This window comes from Zonotrichia albicollis, chromosome 5 (assembly GCF_047830755.1).
Source record: "Zonotrichia albicollis isolate bZonAlb1 chromosome 5, bZonAlb1.hap1, whole genome shotgun sequence".
In the NCBI taxonomy this organism is placed as follows: Eukaryota; Metazoa; Chordata; class Aves; order Passeriformes; family Passerellidae; genus Zonotrichia; species Zonotrichia albicollis.
Genome location: NC_133823.1, coordinates 35,088,142 through 35,110,004, shown reverse-complemented (window position 1 = coordinate 35,110,004; position 21,863 = coordinate 35,088,142). Strand labels below are relative to the sequence as shown.

General features: G+C 38.5%; 1 protein-coding gene across 7 annotated transcripts in view; it reads right to left on the bottom strand.

Moving 5' to 3' along the window:
- Window positions 1-21,863, bottom strand: part of NEIL3 (nei like DNA glycosylase 3) — an 82,339-nt gene that overhangs the window by 8,278 nt on the left and 52,198 nt on the right. For 2 of the 7 annotated variants that reach the window (XM_074541307.1, XM_074541308.1), the window contains exons 1-5: window positions 11,758-12,101; window positions 6,342-6,476; window positions 4,817-5,030; window positions 3,648-3,722; window positions 983-1,149 (exon numbers count right to left, since the gene is read on the bottom strand). In XM_074541307.1, the coding sequence (XP_074397408.1) occupies window positions 983-1,149; window positions 3,648-3,722; window positions 4,817-5,030; window positions 6,342-6,476; window positions 11,758-12,086 (920 nt within the window). In that variant the 5' untranslated portion in view covers window positions 12,087-12,101. Of the gene's footprint in view, window positions 1-982; window positions 1,150-3,647; window positions 3,723-4,816; window positions 5,031-6,341; window positions 6,477-8,441; window positions 8,558-8,748; window positions 8,827-11,114; window positions 11,216-11,757; window positions 12,102-21,863 lie in introns of those variants that run through there. The other 5 variants (XM_026791553.2, XM_026791556.2, XM_074541309.1 and 2 more) reach the window with 5 other exon arrangements.

The window sequence follows — 21,863 nt, the reverse complement described above, 5'->3', positions numbered from 1 at the left end:
AAAGGCATTTTTTAAGCTTTAAGCAAAATCCCTTCAGACATCTGAGTCTTGAAAGAAGCTTGGAGGTAGGAGAGGGATTTATGTGTTCTGTAAATCTTATCTAAAACATATATATATATATATATATACACACCCCCCACACACACTAATGAGGCAAAGTTGCAAAGTGAAACAGCATCTTATATTAGACTGACAGAGAATATAAAGGCAGAATTCTGAAGCCTCAGATGAAAATTTTCAAGAATAACAGATGCCTAAGTCTGAGTAAGGTATTTTTGTAACTTTTACCTTTTGACCCTTTGTGATATCAAATGCACTTGCTGCTTTCCTGAAATAAAAGGAGGAAAGCTGCTGCTAGCACGATTTATGGGGAAGCAAAAGTGCCTCTGTAGCACACCTATAGCAAAAGCTTTCAAAATCCTGTCAGGAGGAAGAAAAAGTACTAAGCCCCTAAAATATTTGCTGCACTCTGAATTTACTGAAGTTTTGGTTATCCTCAGTATAATTCTATAGCCAGAAGAAAATTGCACAGATGCATAGCTATCTAGATTTGCCAGGAGTGATGGGCTATCCGGCAATAAGAAAGACAAATTTCTACTTCATTATATTCAACTCAGTTGTATGGAAACATCCATGCCATTTACATTGATAACACCAAGAACAAAGGGCAACTTTTCTGGTGACTTAGCTTCAGTGAATAAATCTGAGTACTCTGAGTTGTTTCATAATTCCTACATTTCATTACAGTAACAGCTGTTTCATAATACATTGAAAAGAATAGTAGCAAAGAATCGAAGCTTCTAAACCTTTTTAAATACCAATAGGGAATTTTTTTCTTCTTGCAATATGTTCTGGTTTTGTCTGACATAGTTAATTTTGTTATAAAATGTACAAAGATCCATTCTATTTCAAAGGGGGTGTCCTTTTACTGTAACAGCACTTTGATGAGCTTAAAAATGTCACCATGGTGCTACCATCATACCTGAGATTGAGGAGCTGGGGATCTGCCTTTTGGCACCGGGAGCAGAAGTAAGTCATCCTGCCGTGCTCTCCCAGGCGGCACACGGTGATGCTGCCCCTGCATTCCCGGCAGGCTGCGCGCCTGTACACCCTGTAGTGTGGGTACAGCGGGGACCCCACTCTGCGGCACTGCAACAGAACATGGGCAAAGGCCTGGTTAGAGACTCAGCATCAATCTCACATGAGTCTGAAAATAAAAAACACTACATAAATTGTCAACTTAATGACCAGATGGAGTTATTTAAGAGAGACGCTAATAAAGGCTATCCTCATATTTCACATTATTTTATGTAAAGAATTGACAAGTCAGGTATAACAGTGTCTGTAATTCTCCACATACTGAAATAAAACTCAGAAAAAAAAAGCATGCTAGCAAGGTGAGAGCAAATACATGCTAAGAACTCTGAGTTCAGCTGGACCAGCTAGCTCTGAATCAGCACCAGTTGCCTTTGACCTGACACCTGCAGGAGTCTTCTTGAAGAGCTGATCAATCAATCAGAACTGCAATCAATGCAGCATAGAAAACAAAACAAACATAAACCGCAAAACAAACACCGCCTTCTCTCACCCCCAAAGACCCAAAAACTCAGCACAGCTCAGATGCAATGCTACAATCTGGGTTAATAAGCCTTCCCAAAACCTAAAGAAGTGTGCAATGCAGTAATATTCCCAAGATTCTGTAAATGTTGGGTAGTGCCCAGTAAAGTTGCTCAGCTGTATCTTGGCCCTGGCCATGCCAACCAACTCGAAAAGCCACTTGGCACTATGGTGAGCTCCCCAGAGTCTGGCAGAAAGCCATATTAAATTAAGTACAGTACAAGCCCAAGGGCAATGACTTGAAAAGCCTCCAGACAGCTGGCAGGCACATTTTATGAGACAATTCCCAAAACACCCATGAAGTCAGCATAGGCACACTACAGCTAAAAGAGGCAAAAAAAAAAAATTCCAAACAAGAAGAGCCCAGTAGAGACGCAGCCAACTCTGCAGAGCTACCCAAGTTTCTGCCCTACAATTGCAAATCCTTGGGCTCAGCTCAAACGACACCACAGCTGGCCAAGTAACACCAGCACAGCTCTGGCAGAGTTCACTAGCTCTAGCTCCAAAATGTATGAAACCCTTGGAGTTCTCCCAAAACACAGGTGTCTTTGAGCACAGTGTATTTGCTTCTACTGTGCTCTTATTCATCAGTCTTGCTGAAAGAGAATTCTTGTGCCAGTGCAAACTAGTAATTCAATCAGAAGGAATTACTAATATATATTTGCATGAATGTTCACAGCTGCCTCCTCAAGGTTTTCAGTCAGTTTCTTATGAGTAGCTTTTTTACCATCCAGTTATGCAAAAATCAAACAAAAGCAGCTTTTGTTTACACAAAAAGCAGTTTGTGTAAAAATCCAGCTTTTTACACAAACAGGATTCTTCACCTTTGCATCTGCAATGATACAGTATGATGACTGCAAACAATCTATAACAGCCTATCAAAAAAATTCAAGCACTATCCCTCATACACATACTTTGATTATGTCTCTAACATGGAAGGAGAGGCTAGCCCTCTTAAAAGTACTTGACTGGTGAGTACTTGCTAAGTGTGGACTACAGAAATTTTCAAATTGGCTGAACAGAAAGTACAACCTGTTTATTATCAGTCCAAAAGCCTTTAAATTTCTGAGTATTAGATTTGTTGCAGAACTAGAAAGTGTCTCTTTACTGGCAGACTTCATTATGAATTTCAGAGAAATGAAAACATTTCCCTACAAACAAACCAAAGTACTCTTTAGTGGGTTGAGGGAAAGTAGATATTTAAGCAGACTATTAAACAAATTAAAGTTTTAGCCTTTATGATTTTAGGCATGTTAGGTGCCCTTGCCCAAGAAAAAAATTCTTTTTGGCACAGCTAGCTCCTTGCCTTTCATGAACATCAAGAGAAAAAGACAAAATTGTCATTACTCCTTTTCTTTTTTTTTTTTTTGTTTGCAGCTTAAACAAACAAAACATAGAAGAATTAAGTCAAATTTTCTCTTTTTCTATTGTGGAAAGTTAAAGAGCACCATGAATTATGGAGTTTATACAGGAAGAAATTAAGTCCTACTGAAGTTATAGCAGTAAGGAGAAACTGTAATTTATTTCAGTTTATCAACCAAATCCATTATTCGAGTTAGGGAAAAAAAGGTTGCTAGAAGTTGCAAACTATTTAGCCAAATAAATTTAATTGCTATTTCAAGTTTTATATAAGAAGTCACATTAACTACCTTCATACTTCCCTGGGATAATGTCTAGTTCCCAGTTTGAGGAGTAATTTTGTTACCTTGCATGTAACTTTGTGCTTAGCCTACATCAATTCTGACATGTTCAGACTGGCATAACAGCACATGCACAGAAAGACTGAACTGGCCTTCAGGCTGCATCTGTGAAAGTCCTTTGGGCCAAACTGTGCATATTTTGACAGTCACGACTCTCCCTACCTTTCCATCATCTGACAATTCACAATTAATAAAGAGCACACAAACCAACATTCCTATTCATGGAAACACTTGCTTTGTTGCATCTTTACACTGTTTCACCAGATGATCACACACAGCTAACACGCCAGAGTAGTATTTTGGAAGTTCTCCAGGAATACGTGCCAATACCTTATAAAAAAGCAGGGTAAAATCACGTGTCATTTTCACCAAGTGACGTATATGCTCATCTGTCAGTTGGCAAACCTGTAAGAAAGACAAGAAGGAGTTTTAAAATATTACGATGATAAGAGACAATGGCAAAAGAAGACCTATGAGTAAGTGCACTTTGAACACTGATGTGGAGCTGCTTTTCTCCGTTTTGTGATAATTCCCTGAGTCCATATTATATGTATCCTCTCAGTAAAACAGTACATGTTTACATTCTGTACTACAAAAACTCATGGCTTGCACACCAAACAACGTGCTTTGCCTCAACCATGCAAAACATGTGCTAGAATATTCAGTTGTCTTGCCCTGTACTGACCAGAGAGTTATTCCATGAAGAGTGATCACATGAATAACAGAGTTAGTAAGTCTCACATCTCTCCTAATTTCCTCATGGAAATAATATGACCTATCACCTGAGGCTCTTTCCTCTGAGACATATTAAGGAAGAATACACAAGTCAAAGGCATCACAATTAGAGAGACGTAACAACCAAAGTTATTTTTCTTAAGAACCCAAAATTTTAAATCACACTTTTTTTCCTCTACCATATCACAGATAAAATTAAAATCCAGATGGATGCTATGAACAATTTTCAAAATACTATGTTTAAAAAACTTCAGTTACTAATCTTCTCCAGTTTCCATTCACATCCTATGTAATCTCTGTTTTGCAAATATCTTCTCACCCAAAGTTTGAAAACATGCTTGAGGATCTTAAAACAGAAAAAGTATGATAAACAATGGTAGAAAAAACAACTGATGCCAGCTAGCAGGATAAGAAGTGGAAGAAGCAGCTGCAAAAATTATCAGCTCTACCACATAAGCTATTTTGGGTAGTAAATCGACAAAAAAACCTGAGCACTTTTCACTTTCCCTTATTTATGGACTATCAGTTTAATGGCAGCATAACAGGATGCCAGACTTAAAATATGAAAGCTCATCAGCTCCAAGGAGTGCCATGACAAAAATCTCTTGTTATATGAAAGAACATTAATTTAGTGTCCAGGAATAACTTGAGAAATTACAGATGACAAAACAAAGGTAAGAAGATAGCAAAAATATTAAATAAACATGTATTTAAATTCTTAATATTTTGGTGTCCTTAAAAACCATCTTGAGACATTCACTCACCTTAAGAGCTGGATGAAGACCACTATCAAACAGTGCTTCATTCTTTATGATATTTCCCACTCCAGGTAGTACTGATTGATCCAATAACACATCACACAACATACGGGTGTTCTGCTGCTTAATCTCACGCTCTGCTCTTGAGAAGCTAAACTTTGGAGAACAGACATCCAAACTTTCCATCATCCTCACTTTCTGCTCACACTCAGCTGCATTTCTGGAAGAGAAAAATACACTGATTAATTTTTATTTTAAATATATTCTAATATTGCAGTGTGGTTTTAAAAACAACACAACAAATTAGAACATTAAATGCAGATAACAGAAACCATGAAAATACCAGTGACAAGAAGTGGCACAGAAATTCCATTTAACACCTCTTCTAAAAACAGGTCAATGATACATGCATGGAACATGCATCTAGTCCAATCTCATTGTGTTCCTAGTAGCTTGAAAAACATTTGCCAGCTCCTTGCTTTAAAACAACTTCCAAGATGGAAAGCCCACGTGTTTGGACTCTCAACCATACCTAACTGTATGGTTACAGGGTCCACTAGTTACAACATGACATTTACATGAGTGTGTGTATATATGTGTGTAAAATCAATTTATATATTATAGTTCAAAGAATCACAGAACATTCTGAGTTGGAAGGATCCCACAAGGATCATGAGGTCCAGCTCCTAAGTGAATGGCCCAAATGGGGATCAAACCCTCAATCCTGGCATTATTAGCACCATGCCCTAATCAACTGAGAGAATTATAATTATGTAATAGATGTAGTAGTAGATTATTAACAGTAGTTACACAATTTAGAAAAATATGTATTCATATTTTAAGATATGTATTATTAGGATAATCATACTTATTTGAAAACAATACCCTACAAGAAGCCTTGGCTTACATGAGATTTTGTGTTTTGTAATTTTACATACACTTATATATGTTACATGAATTTACATGCCCATTTCCATTCAAGAGCCTCAATCACTAAAATCAAGCTTGGTGGTGTTTTTTTTTAAGCAACGTGAAGTACAGTGCTAATGGGCATAAACATCTGCTTAATGTAAATTAGAGCAATAATAAGAATTTGCTTCCATAAAGAAAAAAATAAAAACTCAACCTTGGGAGCATAAAAACTTGAAACCAGTAATCATGACAGGTTGTTTGTTACTCTTGTTAAGAAGTGAGATTTGGATAGAAATTAACAGAGCAATGGGTTTCAGCATACAGATCTAAGGATAGAATTAAATCCAACTTTCATTCCCAGTCTCAGCACTACCTAATGACACTATGGCATAGAACTACTTTAACTGTATGTAAGGTCTGATACAAAAGCAACAAACTCAAATTACCATACCAACAAATTTGATATGTTTATGATATGAAAGGTTTTTCTTGATAGACTCCAACAATTAGTACATTATTTTTTCATTTACCTTAAAAGATAGATATATCTGGAAAATATCTAGAAATCTTTATATTTCTTATAAAAAGAAATAAACTGTTTCATTAGTTTCTGCTTTACCTATACTCTACTGTCACATCCCAAAAACAAACAGTATCCTCCATAAGCTGTATCTCCAAAACTGGTTGTGCTCCATTTCTTTCTTTGCCTCCATCAGGATTAATGTGCATGGAACCATTCATACCAAAGTGAATCCTTGGAAAGAAAGAGAGTTTTTATAGGTATTTTAACTTTGCTATCGTTTCCAAGCACAACACCAGTCTATTTTTAGAGCTGTGAACCTTACCTAACCAAGTCAGTTTGCATGTACATTAATTCTAGTCATTACCAGTAACACAGCAACAAACTTAGTTTACAGAATGCTCAATTCCCAAAAAAGAAAGAATGCTCCCCAAGTAAAAACCCCTCCAAAACACAGCTGGTTTTGTGTAGTCTTCATAATTCATTGCACAGAAGTCAAACCTGATCACTAAGAAGCAGCATTTCTGGTGCACTTAGAATTTTTTTCACTTGACATGCTGATCTTCCAACACAGACTCATAAACTTTCAGGAAGGCTGAAAGAAATGAGGCCACTTGACCAGAAAATTTTCTGTTAAATCAGGCAGAAGTCACCTGATATGAAAAGAAAGAATTTAGTCCCCATATTCCCACCACTGTTATCACATTGCAGCTAAATCCAGTAACACCATAAACAACATAATTAGTATTTGCCATATGTTGTTTTCTGCTTTTCTTTGCCTACAACCACGGCAAAACCTGCAAGTCAATTAAAAATTAATAAAATAAATAAACTGAAAAATGCACAGATGGCAAAGTAGAAGAACAGACCCTTTCAAGCATTCATTCTACAGATTAGTAATGCTTTAAGAGGTCTTAAATTTTATACAATATTCTACGAGGAGCTATGCTTGAGCAAAGGACAAGTCTGACTATTATCTCACACATTTTATTTATTACAATTTCACCTGGTACAATCAAGACCTAAAAACCATAAGACAGCAGGAATGCCTATACACTGTATACCAGAAAAAGTAGATTATTTTGTAGTTACAAGAAGATTTAACAGACTAAACTACATAAATGACCAAAGAAATGCAATATCAGGTCTCTGTTTCCAGTAAGCCCAACTTTCCTACATTCCAGGAAGGACAGGCATTTTAAATATTTACAGATGGGCTAGACACATGTCATTAAGCCTATTCTTAAAGTTACTCTTTAAAAACATGAAAAAAATAATGCTATGAGTTACTTAAAAACCTGTGTCTTTCCAAAACTCTTCTTACAAGTCAGATCAGGTGATATATTTGTTTCAATCACTTTTATCTTCAAAAGCCATTTTCAATTCTCAAGTGCCATGAGTAGTACTGCACAGGCTTAACTAGCCAAATTTATTTTTAAACCTAGACAAATTTACTTTTAAACCAAACTCTTGCATCTTGCTTACAAATGGTGACGCATTAAATGCTTCCAGAAAATTATTTTTCATTCAGTTTTATAGCTGATGGTTTCATTTCCCAAGCTCTATACTGTTTGAAAGAAACTTTAACAATCACAACTATTAGCTATTCTAGTGTCTTCTCAGTTCATGACTAGTAAAAAAGAAATGAATCATCACTACATGTTTACATTCAAAAGCATTATGAAATTTATAAAATTTTATTATAAAGTGTTTCATTACATTTGATGTCCTGAAAAAGGGCAAAATATAAATCTTCTTTTTTATTACAAATAGAAAAGGCATGCTAATCAAGCCTAGGAAATGCTATTCAATGAGAACTAGTAGTAAGGAGTTGATGATTTCTAGTTTTAAAGTAAAAGGGTGAAACTTTAGAATTATTTCGTGCTACACAATATTGCAGGGATCTGAAAGCACTGCATGTATTATAACTATTTTGTCTCCACAAAATGCAACTTCCTGTTTGAAAGAAAGCATGTCAATAAATAACTGTCCTTTCCAGATACCTTTACATGGAATCTTGGAGTAAAGTAGTATATTATCTAAACATGTGATTTTATCCAGTATGCCTGTACTGCAGAGAGGCTGATGAGAAGTTTCTCTCTAAAACTTTCAATCCTCTGAGAGTGCCATTAGCAAGATCAAGATTACCTCTGCAAATATATTCAGTCTGAATGCATAGGAAGCCTTTTTCTCACTTACCTCAAAGCTTTCTGATCAAAATACATAAAAAGTTCTTTTCCCAATGTCTCCACACCCCTGTAAACATGTCCAACAAGGAAATCATGACCAGAGATGTTCTCTTGACTTGCAGCAGTCTGAAAAATGAGTACATACACAAAGATTAAGGAGAATTTACACAGCACCAGTACACATTCACCAAGCAGCTGTACTAACTGATTTTCCAGCTTGGACAGCATTAACTATTTTCTCCTTAAGTATTCTACCAAAAACAATGGGACTATTAACCCACGAAGCAGTCACTATTGCTAATGCTATCATAACTTACCTCAATTCTTTTCCTAACTGAAACAATACATCTTTTTTATCAGGGAATTTTATGCCTTTTCCTTCGAGTCATGAATTTATAATAAGAGTTTCAGACTGGTGCAAAATGAACAGGTACAGCTTGAATATTAAAAACATGTCAGTGTCAATTCTGCCATTTGCAGATCTATATCCTTCTTCAAATGTAAATAACAGGCTTTCAGTATTTTGCATAGTGCATTGTGTGCTGCACAGTGTATTGTGTGCTACAGAAAAGCCTCCACTGAGCCCACAGAGATATCTCTCTCCTCCTGCTAGTTTTAAGTCTAATCTCAGAAGCAGATGAGCAGCAGGTAGGACACTACTAGAGCACAAGATAAATGTGAGATTGAAGCAGTCATATTTTCTTTCATAGCACATGAAAATACATTGAATTTACAAGGGATGTCAACAGGTTATCTGGTCCAAACACCTGGTCAAAGCAGAATACACTTAGGACAGGGAGCCCAGGGCCTTGTCCGGTACGATTCAGAGCAGCTCTGAATGGGATGGACACTCCTATCTCTTTGGGCCCTTATTCCATGGCTTGACTATTGTTCTGGTGGAAAATTCCTCCTAATACTGAATGAAAACTCCTGTTATCTCCTGCATCTGCTGCTTTTCACCCATTGTGCAAGTCCCTACAGGAGCCTAGCTCTGTCTCCTCCATATCCTCCTTACAGCTACCTGAGGAGAGCAAGAAAACCCCAGTTCTGTCAGCTTCTCCTTGAGCACCATGTGCTTCAACCCGCTAATCATACCAGAGGACTCACTCCAGTCTGTTATTATCTTGTTATTACTAGGGAGTTGCAAACTCAGGTGCAGCCTTGCAATTGCTGCTCAGAGGTAAGCATCACTCTCCTCAAACTGCAGAACCCAGCATGGGGCTGTCCCTCTTCTTGGAACGTAGAAGTGACATGGACTCAGCTTCTATGGGACCCTAGAGCCCTTTTCTGATGCAGAGCCATTTCCCATCTGAGCAGCAGCCAGGACTGTTCTGTTCCGTGACACTCTTCTGTTCCAAGAGCGGGATTCTGCAGGTTTTCCAAATGCTGAACTTGACTTTCTCCCAGCCCTTTGTCTCAGCCTGTGAAGGTCCCCCTGACCAGCACCCCAAGGTCCCTTCAGACCCTGCTGAAACCTGCAAACCTGCAGATTCACTGCCCTCACAGCCCTGCCTGCAAGGCAGATAGATATATCAGTGCTTCAATTGCAGCACTCCATTTCAATGCAAATATGTATCAAAGTAACGCTGGCAAATCAGCAAGGCTTCTGCTAGTTAGTGACATTTCAGAGCTACTCTCCATGCAATCTCCCTCTATATTATTACCTTGAAATGATATACATTTAGAGAGTTTTATGGTTATTATTCTGTCAAGAAGGAAAATAAAAACATTTCTTGCATAACACTTACTTTGTCTGTTATCAAAATATGAAGAAAGCGACATTTTGCTCCCATGTAAGCAATTCACGCTTTCCAATAAAAGTATTGGAGTCTGTTGCTGTGTAACAAAGTTCATTTAACTTGAATCCACTCAGGGTTGTTTAAAATAAACCAGAATAGGAAATGACTGAGATGGAAAACTAACTTGTGTTTTCAAATATTTGAAGTTAAATTCATACCTCTTTGTTATCAGGCAAACCCTTACAGTCATCATAGTACAAACTCTCCTAAACAGTGTAATCTTCAGCAGAGGCCAAGGCTTTAGCCACAGTCAGCAGCCTCTGTGAAATCTAAAAAGTCTAAGACCCTTAGGTTGGTCATTTTCCAATGAATAGAGGCTGCCCTGAGGTGACTTTTACTGCATAAAGTGATAATAACGAATTTATTTGAGGGAGTGAGATTTCTTTTTGAAACCTTAGGAGCATAATTCCTTACTTCAAAAATCTGTCCTGAAAGATATTAACCTATAGTCTAGTCTCAAGACATATCTTAGACAGACATATTTTCAACCATCCTTTCCTAAATTGTTTCACTGAAGTACTATCTTACTGTGCCTTAATCACAAACTCCTACAATGCTTTATACACACTAAAAGTGGGTAAAAATTCCCCAACTTTCTGCCGGGCAGAATCCAATACATTTACTTGCAACAAAAGCAACACACAGTCTTTTAAAGATGAGCAAAAATGAGGCATGGAAAAAAAGATACCTCTGTAATCTAAACCAGAGGACAGTACCTACACATTTATCAGCCAAGTGATTTCTCCATCTGCTACAAGGTCTCACAAGTCCCAGCAGCTTTATACTAGTGAACTATTTTATGCTGTCAACGAAAAGATGCAAACCTAATGTCACACTCTTTATTCTAATACTTGGACTAATTAAAAAATAAATATAGAAATCACCTTTCTGCAGGCCAATGTGTAGCTTTCTCATGTTTCACACAGATTAGAATTGTAGCATGGTTTGGTTTAGAAGGGACCTTAAAGAGCATCTAGGACATGCCTAGACTGAAGAGATTATGAAGAAGGAAGATTAGCAATAATTTCCCTTGTGTTTTCTCGAGCAACATGGTATTTTGACGTTTATCCTAAGTGAACACAGCGATGCTAAAAGCTTTCCCTCATTACTTCTCAAATCTCTTCTTTCTACCGCTTCAGAATCGTCTTCACACATCTGACTGCCGCAATTGGACTATTGTGGTGCTGACAGGAATATTTCACAGCTTCAGGGAAGAATTCAGTATTCGCAGAAGACAGCCACCATCACCCACGGGGGACGGCAGCGGCGGCAGGGGGGGCACCAACCACCCCTCCCGGAGCTCCGCCCGCCAGCGCTGGCACCCCGGCGGCTCCTGCCCGCTCGCTCGCTCTCACCCACACCCGGTGGCATTTACCACCGCGGACAGACACGAGCAAAAGCGCTGGGCCTCGCTGCCTGGGGCAGCTGCCCCGCCCTGTCCCGGCGGCCGGGCCGGCAGCGCCATTCCCCGCCCTGTCCATGTCCGTGTGCCCTCACGGCTCCCCCGCCCTGTCCCTGTCCCCTCACCGCGCCGCCGCCGCCCCGCGCGGCCCGCACGCGCTGTCCCCGGCGCAGGCGCGCCCGCAGGCGCTCGGCGCAGAGCGCGCAGCCCGGGCCCTCCACCATGGCCGCGATGGCCGCCGCCGCCGCTGCCGCCTTTCGAACGTCCCGCTCGCCTGAGGGCGGTGCGGCCCGCCAGGCACCGCCCCGCTGCTTCCTGTTTGTTTCCTTCTGAATGGCAGGTCCTGCTGCTTGTGCAATCGTCGCTGGCTCCTGGTAGCTCCCGGGTGTTGTCTAAAACACGCGCAAGTGCATCTTCCCCCAAGACTTAATCCACAATCAGAAATTAATTTCATCTTTTAAAAAGTCGGTATTTATTAGGTTTCTGCAGTCAGTCCAGGTTTATAGAAGTAAAATTCTCCTCTACCCATCACGTTTGAAGTACGAGCAGCCATAATAAATCTGCGAGCTCTAAGAAAACTGGGGGAATTTGCATTGTAAGGGTAGAACTTTGGGCACTCTTTCCCGATGCCCAGCTCGGGAGGCAATACTCACACTGGTTAAAAACATTCAATATTATTTCTTACATAGGCAGCCTATGAAGAAGAATATCCACTCTTCTATCTTGGTTCAATCAAAATGTGTTTTTCTTAAAAGAACTTTTGTTTTTCAACATGGAGGGAAGTGGATTAATCAGACTGAATTATGTTTATTGAAATAAAATATAATTCATATTTTTGGCTGTAGTTAGGGCGTGCTACCCTTGTTGCAAATGCCTTTTTTTCCTTTTTCTCTGTGGCATTTTTGCTGTGATCTTTTAAAATCAAGACAATAAGGCAATTTTTAGTCAGAGAATTAAGCTCACGAGCCAGAAATCGGCAATGTTAAAACTGGCATGCAAAAGTGATTTTTCTGCTGCTCTACAATTCCGCCTTACTGTTCTTTCAAGCAATTAGAAATTGATATGTAACTCAGGTTTTTATATTAATATTTAAAGTACCTTAAAAGCACAGACAATATTTACTCTCACTTGGCAGTCAAATATAATGTTTTTCGTAATAAGGGATTTCATTTCATAGCTGGATATTTTTCGGTCAATGGCTTCTGCAGTGTGCTACAGCAGATTGGATTTTCAATTCCGCATCTAATTCTGCAGATTAATCAGAAGTTCCAACAGTAACCATTAATTAGGTACTCTAGCCATTTTTCACTTATGTTCATGAATTTTAACCAGAAATTCTGCATTAATTCACCTTTTGCATGCACTTTTATTCTACTAAAAGCTCACTTGCAGGTATGCACAATCTGTAGTTTATGAGATTCATATTAGAGTGTTTGGTGGTTGTTATGAACAAAAATTCAGTCAATATTTTTTTTGTGAGAAAAAGTTACAAAAAGGCAGCCAGATCTGTCTCTGCCAGGGTTCTGTGTGCTTTGTTATTGTAATCACGGGTCATTGTAGCTTATCACCCCTTTTGTATTAGTAAAGGCCCTGGCTGGGGTGGGGTGATGGCCCTTCCCCAAGGCTGTGTTCTCTTCCCAGCATAGGGAAGACACCTGAGAGGGTGGGGGGGGTTATGCAAAGTGACTCCAGGACCAGCATGCTTTTGGGACCCCGACTCCAAAATGCAACGAGAAAACCCTAAAAACAACGAGCCACCTAAGAGTTGAGAGACTAAAGTGATGTCCGGATGTGAGGAGCCAAGTGCTGAGCCTGCAGAGATGCGGAGTCCCTCTCGCCCTGAGCAGAGAGTCGTCCGGACGCCGGGACCAGGGTAACCAGCGAGGCTCAGAGGCAACATCTGACGGGGACCTCACGCCCTAAAGCTCCCACGAGGACTGGATCCCCCGGCTCTGCCCCTAGTGGACGGAGCTGTGCTTATCCTCCTCCTCTGAGTCGCCCTGGGAGACGCGATGGGGACTGCAGCCCTGCCGAGCCGCCCAATCCTGAGCTGATCACTTTTAATAAAGGCATTATAAAGGAGAAGAAGTCTCCTGGCCCTGTTTATTGCAGTGGTGACAAACATTTGGGAATTTCTTTGCCATAATAAAAACATTTAATAATAAATTTGAAACAAAGGGAAGAGAGGTAATAGCAGTGTAATGTACCAGTCTGACTGTTCTGTATTCTGTAGCAAATGACCAGTGCTGAACTTTAAATCAGGATAGTTTATAGGTAAAAGTACCTAAATGACAACAGCTGAATGAAAACAGTTGTTGGGCAATATTATTGCTGATATAATTTCTTAGTGATCTAACAGTGTAGCCAAGTGAGGAATATACAGCTGTTTGTGTTTTACAGCATTCCAAATAGAATAGTCTTAGCTGCTTTTGTGAAAGTATTTCCTTGAGTCAGGAAATCTCAGTTGCTGCCGTTCAGTTTCAACAATGAAGTTACCAGCTACAAGGCAAGTTTTAAATATAAAAAAATAAAAGCTTCATTAAATTTATTCCAGAGTTCTGTATTAGAATTTAATGTTTCTTGGCAGGTAATTCTATTAATAGTTGTTCACACCTTATTTTGATTTTGAAAAATCCAATGTCCACAAGAATCTCTCCCACAGGTAATTAAATGTGCAAATTACAAGCAAGCAAATAAATCTCACTCAAGTATCAGTTTAACATTTGGCTATTTTTTTTTTTACTTCTTGACTGCCTTTGCATCAACAAAATCAGTCTGTTCTACTGTACAGTAATTGATACAACAGTAACACAATATCTGCAGTGAAAGGCAAAATGTCTTTTTAAAACAAAACTTGAGTAAATCTACATATGCTCATAAATTTGACCTGTGTTCTTGGAGCTCTTTGCACAGCTGCCTCTGTTGTTTTTCCCAATAGGGTTTGCAGACATCATTTCTTGGTTTATTTGTGTATTTGCATATTTATCATCAGATAATGATATACATACAACAGAACAATGTGCTCAACATTGGACACTCACATTTTGGGATATTAATGCAGTTGTGATCTCATTAGGAAAAAAACACATAGAAGTGCATTTCTTTCTAAAACTTCAGGTTTCCTAGAAATATAAAAAGAATACTATTATTTTTTTAATTTGGGTTTCCAGAATTTATATAGAAGCCCTAATTCTCTACCTTGTTGTCCCGGTTCATGTAACAGAACATTTGGCATAAAATTGATGTGGCTAATTGGTGCAAGTAGAGCAACTGCTAAAACTTTCTAGTTTATGCATATTTTCTCCCTTGAATTAATATTTTAATCTTAGAACATTGGTGCTCAGTTTCAATACCTAAGTTAAATTTGCAATTAGTAGAGCTTTGAAAGCGGTATTGGCAAGTAATATTATCATATGGCAAATATAGATCAATTTAAATAAAGGCCAACTTAAGTATCATTTTAGATCAAATAGTAAAATTACATTTATCTGAAGGCTACACAAGAGAACAGAAGTATGCAGAGTACAAGCACAGTCTGTTCAAATCCAGCAGTATGAAAAACATCAGCACTGAGATCCTTGCTAAAGCATAGGGGTTTTTTTCTACTGGCAGGGTGAAGTATACACTGAACTACAAAGATGTTCCCTTTATGGTGACAAAATCTTGGATAAGAATTAATAATCAGTGATGACTGATCCATTTCATGCTTGCTTAGAGTGTTAACGTGAACAGTTAAGTACACTCAAAATTGCTCATCATGTAATCCCAATGAAATCCTTCCTAAATCTTATAAAAACATTTCCAAATCCTTCAAAATTAAGTCTCTTAATGCAATTAATCCAAATAGTTGCACTGTCCAGGGAATGTGTTCTGGTTATAAATTCCTGGTCTGCCAGTGATTTTTGAGGGTCATTCATAGTTGATACAGACACATAATCAAATTATTTTTTGTCAGTTATTTGAAAATAAATAATGCCATGAGTGTTTGGATTCTTTTATTAGTAGAAAGGTCTTACTTTCCTTTACAAAAAAACCCTATGCTATTACAGCTTTGTTTTTACAGCTGCAGTTATTGTAAAGATAAAAAGGTTCTTTGGGAACTGCAGTCGAGTATCAATATAAAATTATTAACCGAATTGTGAATAACAGCTTTAATATGAGAGTTTCTTGCATTTATTTCATTTTTGTAGCCATACAAATGCTACAGCATACATACCATTCTCACTGAACATGGGAGTATATGTTCAAAATGAAGTAATTAATGGGTAAATGGTTTGGAAGTAAAAAGGACAGTTGAGACTTAGTAGTTTTTCCTAGTTTCTACCTATTGAAAACTGGTCAGAGGTAAACATATTCTTAAAGCTCCAACTCATATACTCAAGAACAAAGAAAGATACTTATAGAGGTATATATTGTACTTGAAATTTCCAGAGAGGACATGCTTTTGGATTGGACAGACAGAGGGTGCAAAAAAACCCCCTAAACTGCTTAATTATGTGTGCAATTATATTTTTTAAATAACTATTCTTCATTATTGCCACAATATTATCAGAATTTCCCTGGGTAGTAATTAAGAATATGACAGGTTCACCTGTCAATGACTGGTTGGCTGTGAACAAGACACCACTCTTAGAAACTATAGCTTTTTATCTCTATAGCAATCCATGATTTCCCTAGAGATAAAAAATGCATCACCCTTAAATCTGGGCTAGTTTGACATGCTAGTTTTCAGCAGAGTAATTTTGCCATTTTCAGTCAGGAATTAGGTATGGATTGCTTTCAAGCACCAAAGATCATAGTTCTTTCCAAAGATATCTTCACACTGTATTAATTTCTTGGACTTTGCTTGGGGCGGGGGCAGGGGAGCAGAAATAATCTCTCTTAAATTTGAATTTTTCTGCTGCTCAGACCAAAGGGTTAAATCCACTAGAGGGAGTTAGGATTAAAAAGAGACAGGGAAGCTATTCACACTCCCTGAAATTCAGTAATAATCGAGGTCCATCAACTATACTATATATCTAAGGTAATGGAAGCTGTGAACTCTCTAAGTGATCAGTGGCAATAGGTAGGCACCTCACCAGACAGTGATTTAGAGCAGGGGCTTCATTAGGTGTCTCTCTCCATTAGCCACACAGGGAACAATAGCAGTTCCTTCCATTGGATACCCTGCTGTGAACCTTCAAGCAGTCACCTGTTTCCCTTGCGCAGTGTGAGGGGAGAGTTGTGTCAGAGAATATGACTCAGTTGTATGCTGAGCCAGGAAGTGCCAATGGAGTTTCCTAGATGCCTCTGCAGTCTGGATTCATAGCAGTGAAACAGCTCCTTTGGTTAGAAATCCAAGCAAAGCTTTTTTTTTTTTTTTTAAGAGAATGTGGCAGCTTCTTTAAACTGCTGGAGCCATCCAATAAATTGATCCTAGAGCTTTCCTGAGAAAATATGCAGTAGACTAGAAAAGACAATGTTCTAAGCTGTTCCTCTTATCAGATGCTTTTTCTTTGTGTAACATGTTTTGTTTTTCACTAGAGCTGTGACTATCACCAAGGTGATAGATTTAATTGAATCATTTGCATTAGCCTGGAATTACCGAATATAATTTTCAACATTTGACTTCTGAACACAGCCACCTCAAACTTTATGTTTTGTAATAGAATTACCTCTGGAAGGATATTCTGATTAAGGCTTTGGTCTTGCCATTATTATGACAGGGGCTTTTGAGATTATGAATTTAATTTTGGCTTGTTGGAAGTGAATCTGTGTCTTAATGATGTTGTTAGTAAGTTATATTCTTAAGTAGCCTGTATCCATCTGCTTTTTAAAATTATTTTTCATTGCAATGTTTTACTGAAAACATTCATTTCTCCATCAGCGTACCTAGTAATCCAGTGAAAATAACAGTTCCTTTGTTGACACCAGATCAACAGTCCCTATGCTGCTTCAAATCATATGGAGTACTTTGAAGATAGATATAGTCCTTGTTGTGTGACTGTTTTAAGCTTGCAGGAAAGAGACTTGCAGAGACCTCTCCAAGTGAGACTAAACTCCTCACGTTTGCTGACCAATGCTGACTATGTCACAATTAAAGGAAACTCATCTCTTGGAGCACACTCCAAAAACTGATATGCAGAGGTAGCTAAACAATTCCACCTATGTATTGGGTGAATTGATACCCTACAAATTGTATCAATTCTTGACTTGTGAGCACATTCTAGGTGGAGATAATTGGCTACAGCACCAAGTTAGCTTCCTAGGAAAAGACTTGGCAGAAGAATTAGAATGTCTCCTCAGCAAGTTCACTGATGATACGAAGCTGCGAGTTTAGTTAAGTGAGGGGTTTTTTGTGTTAGTAAGCAAAACTGGAGAAATATCCAAAAATGTATGAATTTGTTCAGAGATGCTGACTGTAGTACACAAATGATGTGTTTAAAATTTCTTTCCTAAATATTTCTTCTATAGATTAGTATTGGAGTAGAATTGACTTAGACCCTACTTATATTCAGAAATAAGATGTTTGGGAAAAAATTGAAGAGAAAAAAGTTACTTTATAAGTTTGTACTGAAAGCTATAACTCCTTAAAGGTTCTTACTCCCTTCCCAGATACATACTCTTGTTGCTTTTAGACACTCAAATCTTTCAGCATCTGCCCATTCAGAACTGCATAATCTAATTTGCAGTCATAGTTTAACTTCATTTGAAGAAACAATATGACAGCAATGTGCAACAGCCTCAGGGTGGGGACAGCAGATCTTACTGAAGCTGGATATTCATGGGATAAGTACAGACAACCTTCCTGGCAATTTATGAACACTGCTCATAACTTCTCAGCATCTTGAGACACAGTTCAGGGCCAGTAGTTTGCCTTGTTTTATTGATGGATATTGGCTTATCCCAAATTAAATAAAACTTACTTCACTTGTCTGGAGGAGAAAAGAAAACATTTAGAGCTTGCAGTAGTTTATTCAGATGGTAAAGTCTTTAAGCTCTTTAAGATAAAGTGTCCAGCGATGCCTCTAGGCTATCTACATGCTAAAACAGATGAAAGGAGAAAATTGGTATCTGGAGAGAGGCAGAAAAATTCTTTGTAGCCTTCTTGCCTATATTGCATTTATATGTGCACTGCTCTGAGGTGTATTCACTTATGCTGTATGTTTTACTTTAAAGATTATCACCTCAAAGAAAAGGAAAAGAAGTTAGGAGAATATGATCCTGATGAAGAATTTACCATATTTTCTTAGATGTTAGATGTTATACTTAAATGCCATATTGGAAAATATTAGGATAATATTCATTCAAAAGCATAGATATTATTAGTGAAGCACAGACAGAAGACTTCAACTAATTAAAGTTGAAAAGTAGTATGTTTATTACAGTGCTGGACACAAGCAGAGTTATTTCCAAAAGCATGTGCAAAAAAGTCAAACTCCTGCTCTCTGTTTATCCAAAAAGGTTTTATATATTCAGATGGTTTCCAGGACAGTTTCTACGATGCTTATTACATAAACATTAGCTCTCGCCTGGTATTATAATTATTTGAATATCCCTTATAGCTGTGCAATTATTCTCTTTTGGTGGCTTCTGGGGGAGGAAGTAAGATGTCTTCTTCACGGTAAACTCTTCACCTGTGTCTAGTTGGCAGGGCTCCTTAACTTGCAGGTCACAGTCCAAACCCCCTCTCATTCTTAGAAGTCAGTGGTATTTATGGCTCCTGCACTCTACAATACTTCATAGATCGCCTGTCATTCCCAACCTTGTTTCAGTTATCCCCACCTGGTATCAATTGATTTCCCTGTTAAGCTCTAATCACAGTATATGATCTTTGCTAACTACATTTCTAACTTAGCCCCTTGACTCAATAGAAGTGGTTGGGTTGACATGGCTTCGGTCGGTTGAGTGCCATGGTGAACATTTTTGTATGTGAATCACTTTCTCTCTCTAAGCTTTTGCTTTTAATATTGTTGCTTTTATTTTGGGGTTTTTTTTTATCTCATTGCTGTTTCCAGTAAATTTTTATCTCAATCCATGCATGATCTTTGCCTTTTGTGTCTCCAGTTCTCCTCTCCAGCCCTCAGCAAAGTGGGAGGGGAGGGCAAGGGGGCGTGAGGGAGTAGCAGTGGTTTGGAGTGTCTCAGTGGGAGTACTACATTGGAGGATACTATTAAACCATGAAAGAGGACCATAGCAAAAATGTTGCTGTCTCCTAGCAGATGCAGTGAGGTTTTACTTGTTTTTGTGACACAAATAATATGATTCTTAGTACCTTACTATAAGCCTTTATCAGCTGCATGTGTCTATGCAGCACTCCATTTTAATTAGTCTGAAGATTCAAGGCTTAGAAGGAATAGCAGGGGTCTCTAATTATCTTCACAAACTAGTGATCTGCCCAGAAAATGAGGAATGAATAAGCATTAAGCAGTCAGAGGCCAGTACTTAATCACAGAGAGAAGCAGGAAGAGTGAAAGATAAAGAAATGCAATTTTTACTGATTTGGCTAGGCCCTGAAAATTACTAAAAACAATCCTTCTTAAGTAAAACACACTAATTCTAGATATAGAGATTTATGATTTATTCTTATCAGTAATGTTTGACTAGATATTTTAGAATATTTATTTTTCTCCTTATATCTGTGCCATACTTCTGATCCTTTTATTTTACATGTGTCTGTTTAGGCATCAGTAGCATTTGTTGAAAGACTCTTATGAGAATAATGTTTTCCAAGCATTGTTTGTAATTTTTCAGTCCAAGTTCCAAGGAAATAAAGACCATTCTTTCCTTCCTTTAAAAAAAAAAAAAAAAAAAAAAAAAAAAAAAAAAAAAAAGATGACATTGGGATTTAAATCATTGCTATTCACAAACTGGCCTCGACAAAAAAGGCTGAGGATTATCTCTTTAGCAACTTTTGAATCAAAGCTGCATTATTGATATGAAGGTAAAAAGGCTTTGCAATTCTTTATATAATTAAAAGCAACTGTTATTATGGAAATTTTTCAGAACAGCTGTTGTATTGGAAGAAAGGTTACACTCTTCTCTATCAGTAATCCCTTTAAATCTCTGACATGATTCATTGCTCCTCAGACAATGCCAGTGAATTAAACAAAACTGGATGCCTTCCATACATATATTTATTACTTGCAACCCTATCAGCAAGAAAGGATAGAAAACAGAACTCAAATTGGCTAATGCAAGTAATGCGAATGCCCCATTTTACGAACTTTATTTCTATTTTTGTCCTCCAAAATATTCATTTTACCCAAAAGTGATGTCCAGCTTCCTGCCTGTCCCAAAGAGATTACAGTTACTAGTTTATTCTTGAGCCTTAGTCAAGGGTAACAATCTGGAAGGAAAGGATAGATCTTGCTGAGTTTGGTAAAGGCTAGAAACAGTTTTGATGTAGGATAAAAAGCTTTAGCTCTTTATGAATTTCTGCCTGTCCTTGTGGAGATTCAAAAAAGATTTTTCTTCCTGCCTGGAAGGAGGCAGCATATCATTACTGCAGCTGAGGTTTTCATTTCATTCCTGGCTTTCAAGCCGGGAAAGCAGAGAAGGGCCAGCCAAGATGTTTTTTTTTCCTCTAGGGGTTAGAAGGAAGCAAAAAAGGAAAACAAATGTGGACCTCAAGAAGGAGAATTGGTAAATGGCATGCTGAGTTTCAGAGTGAATAGACGTAGTGTATTTTCTAGACGTGAGGAAAGTCAGAAACAAAGAAGCCTGGACTTGTACAGAAGAGAGAGGATGCCTCTTTTTCAAAGTCCTGCTCCTGGGATGGAATAACCCCATGCAACAAGTTCTGGCTGGCATAGATGGGGCTTTGTGCAGCGGCGAAGCGGCACGGCGGGACGGAGCTGCCTGCAGCCGGGGGAGCGCGGGCCGGCAGCACGACCGTGGGATAGCGGCACCCGCAGCGCTCCGGGAACCACGAGTGCTGCTGTGTCGGGTCACGGGGAACCATGGGTTCTGCTAAGTTACATCACGGGGAGCCATGGGTTCTGCTAAGTTACGTCACGGGGAGCCATGGGTTCTGCTCGGTTACGCCACGGGGAGCGATGGGTTCTGCTCGGTTACGTCATGGGGAACCATGGGTTCTGCTTGGTTATATCACAGGAAGCCACACCTGGGCTCCAGTGCGTAGCTTTGGATTTCTCAGCACAGGAAGACTTTGACAAACTAAAGCCAATCCCGCCAAGCTCCACATATATGTTTAGGAGCTGGCTGGCAAGAAGCTGAGAGAGCAGTGTTT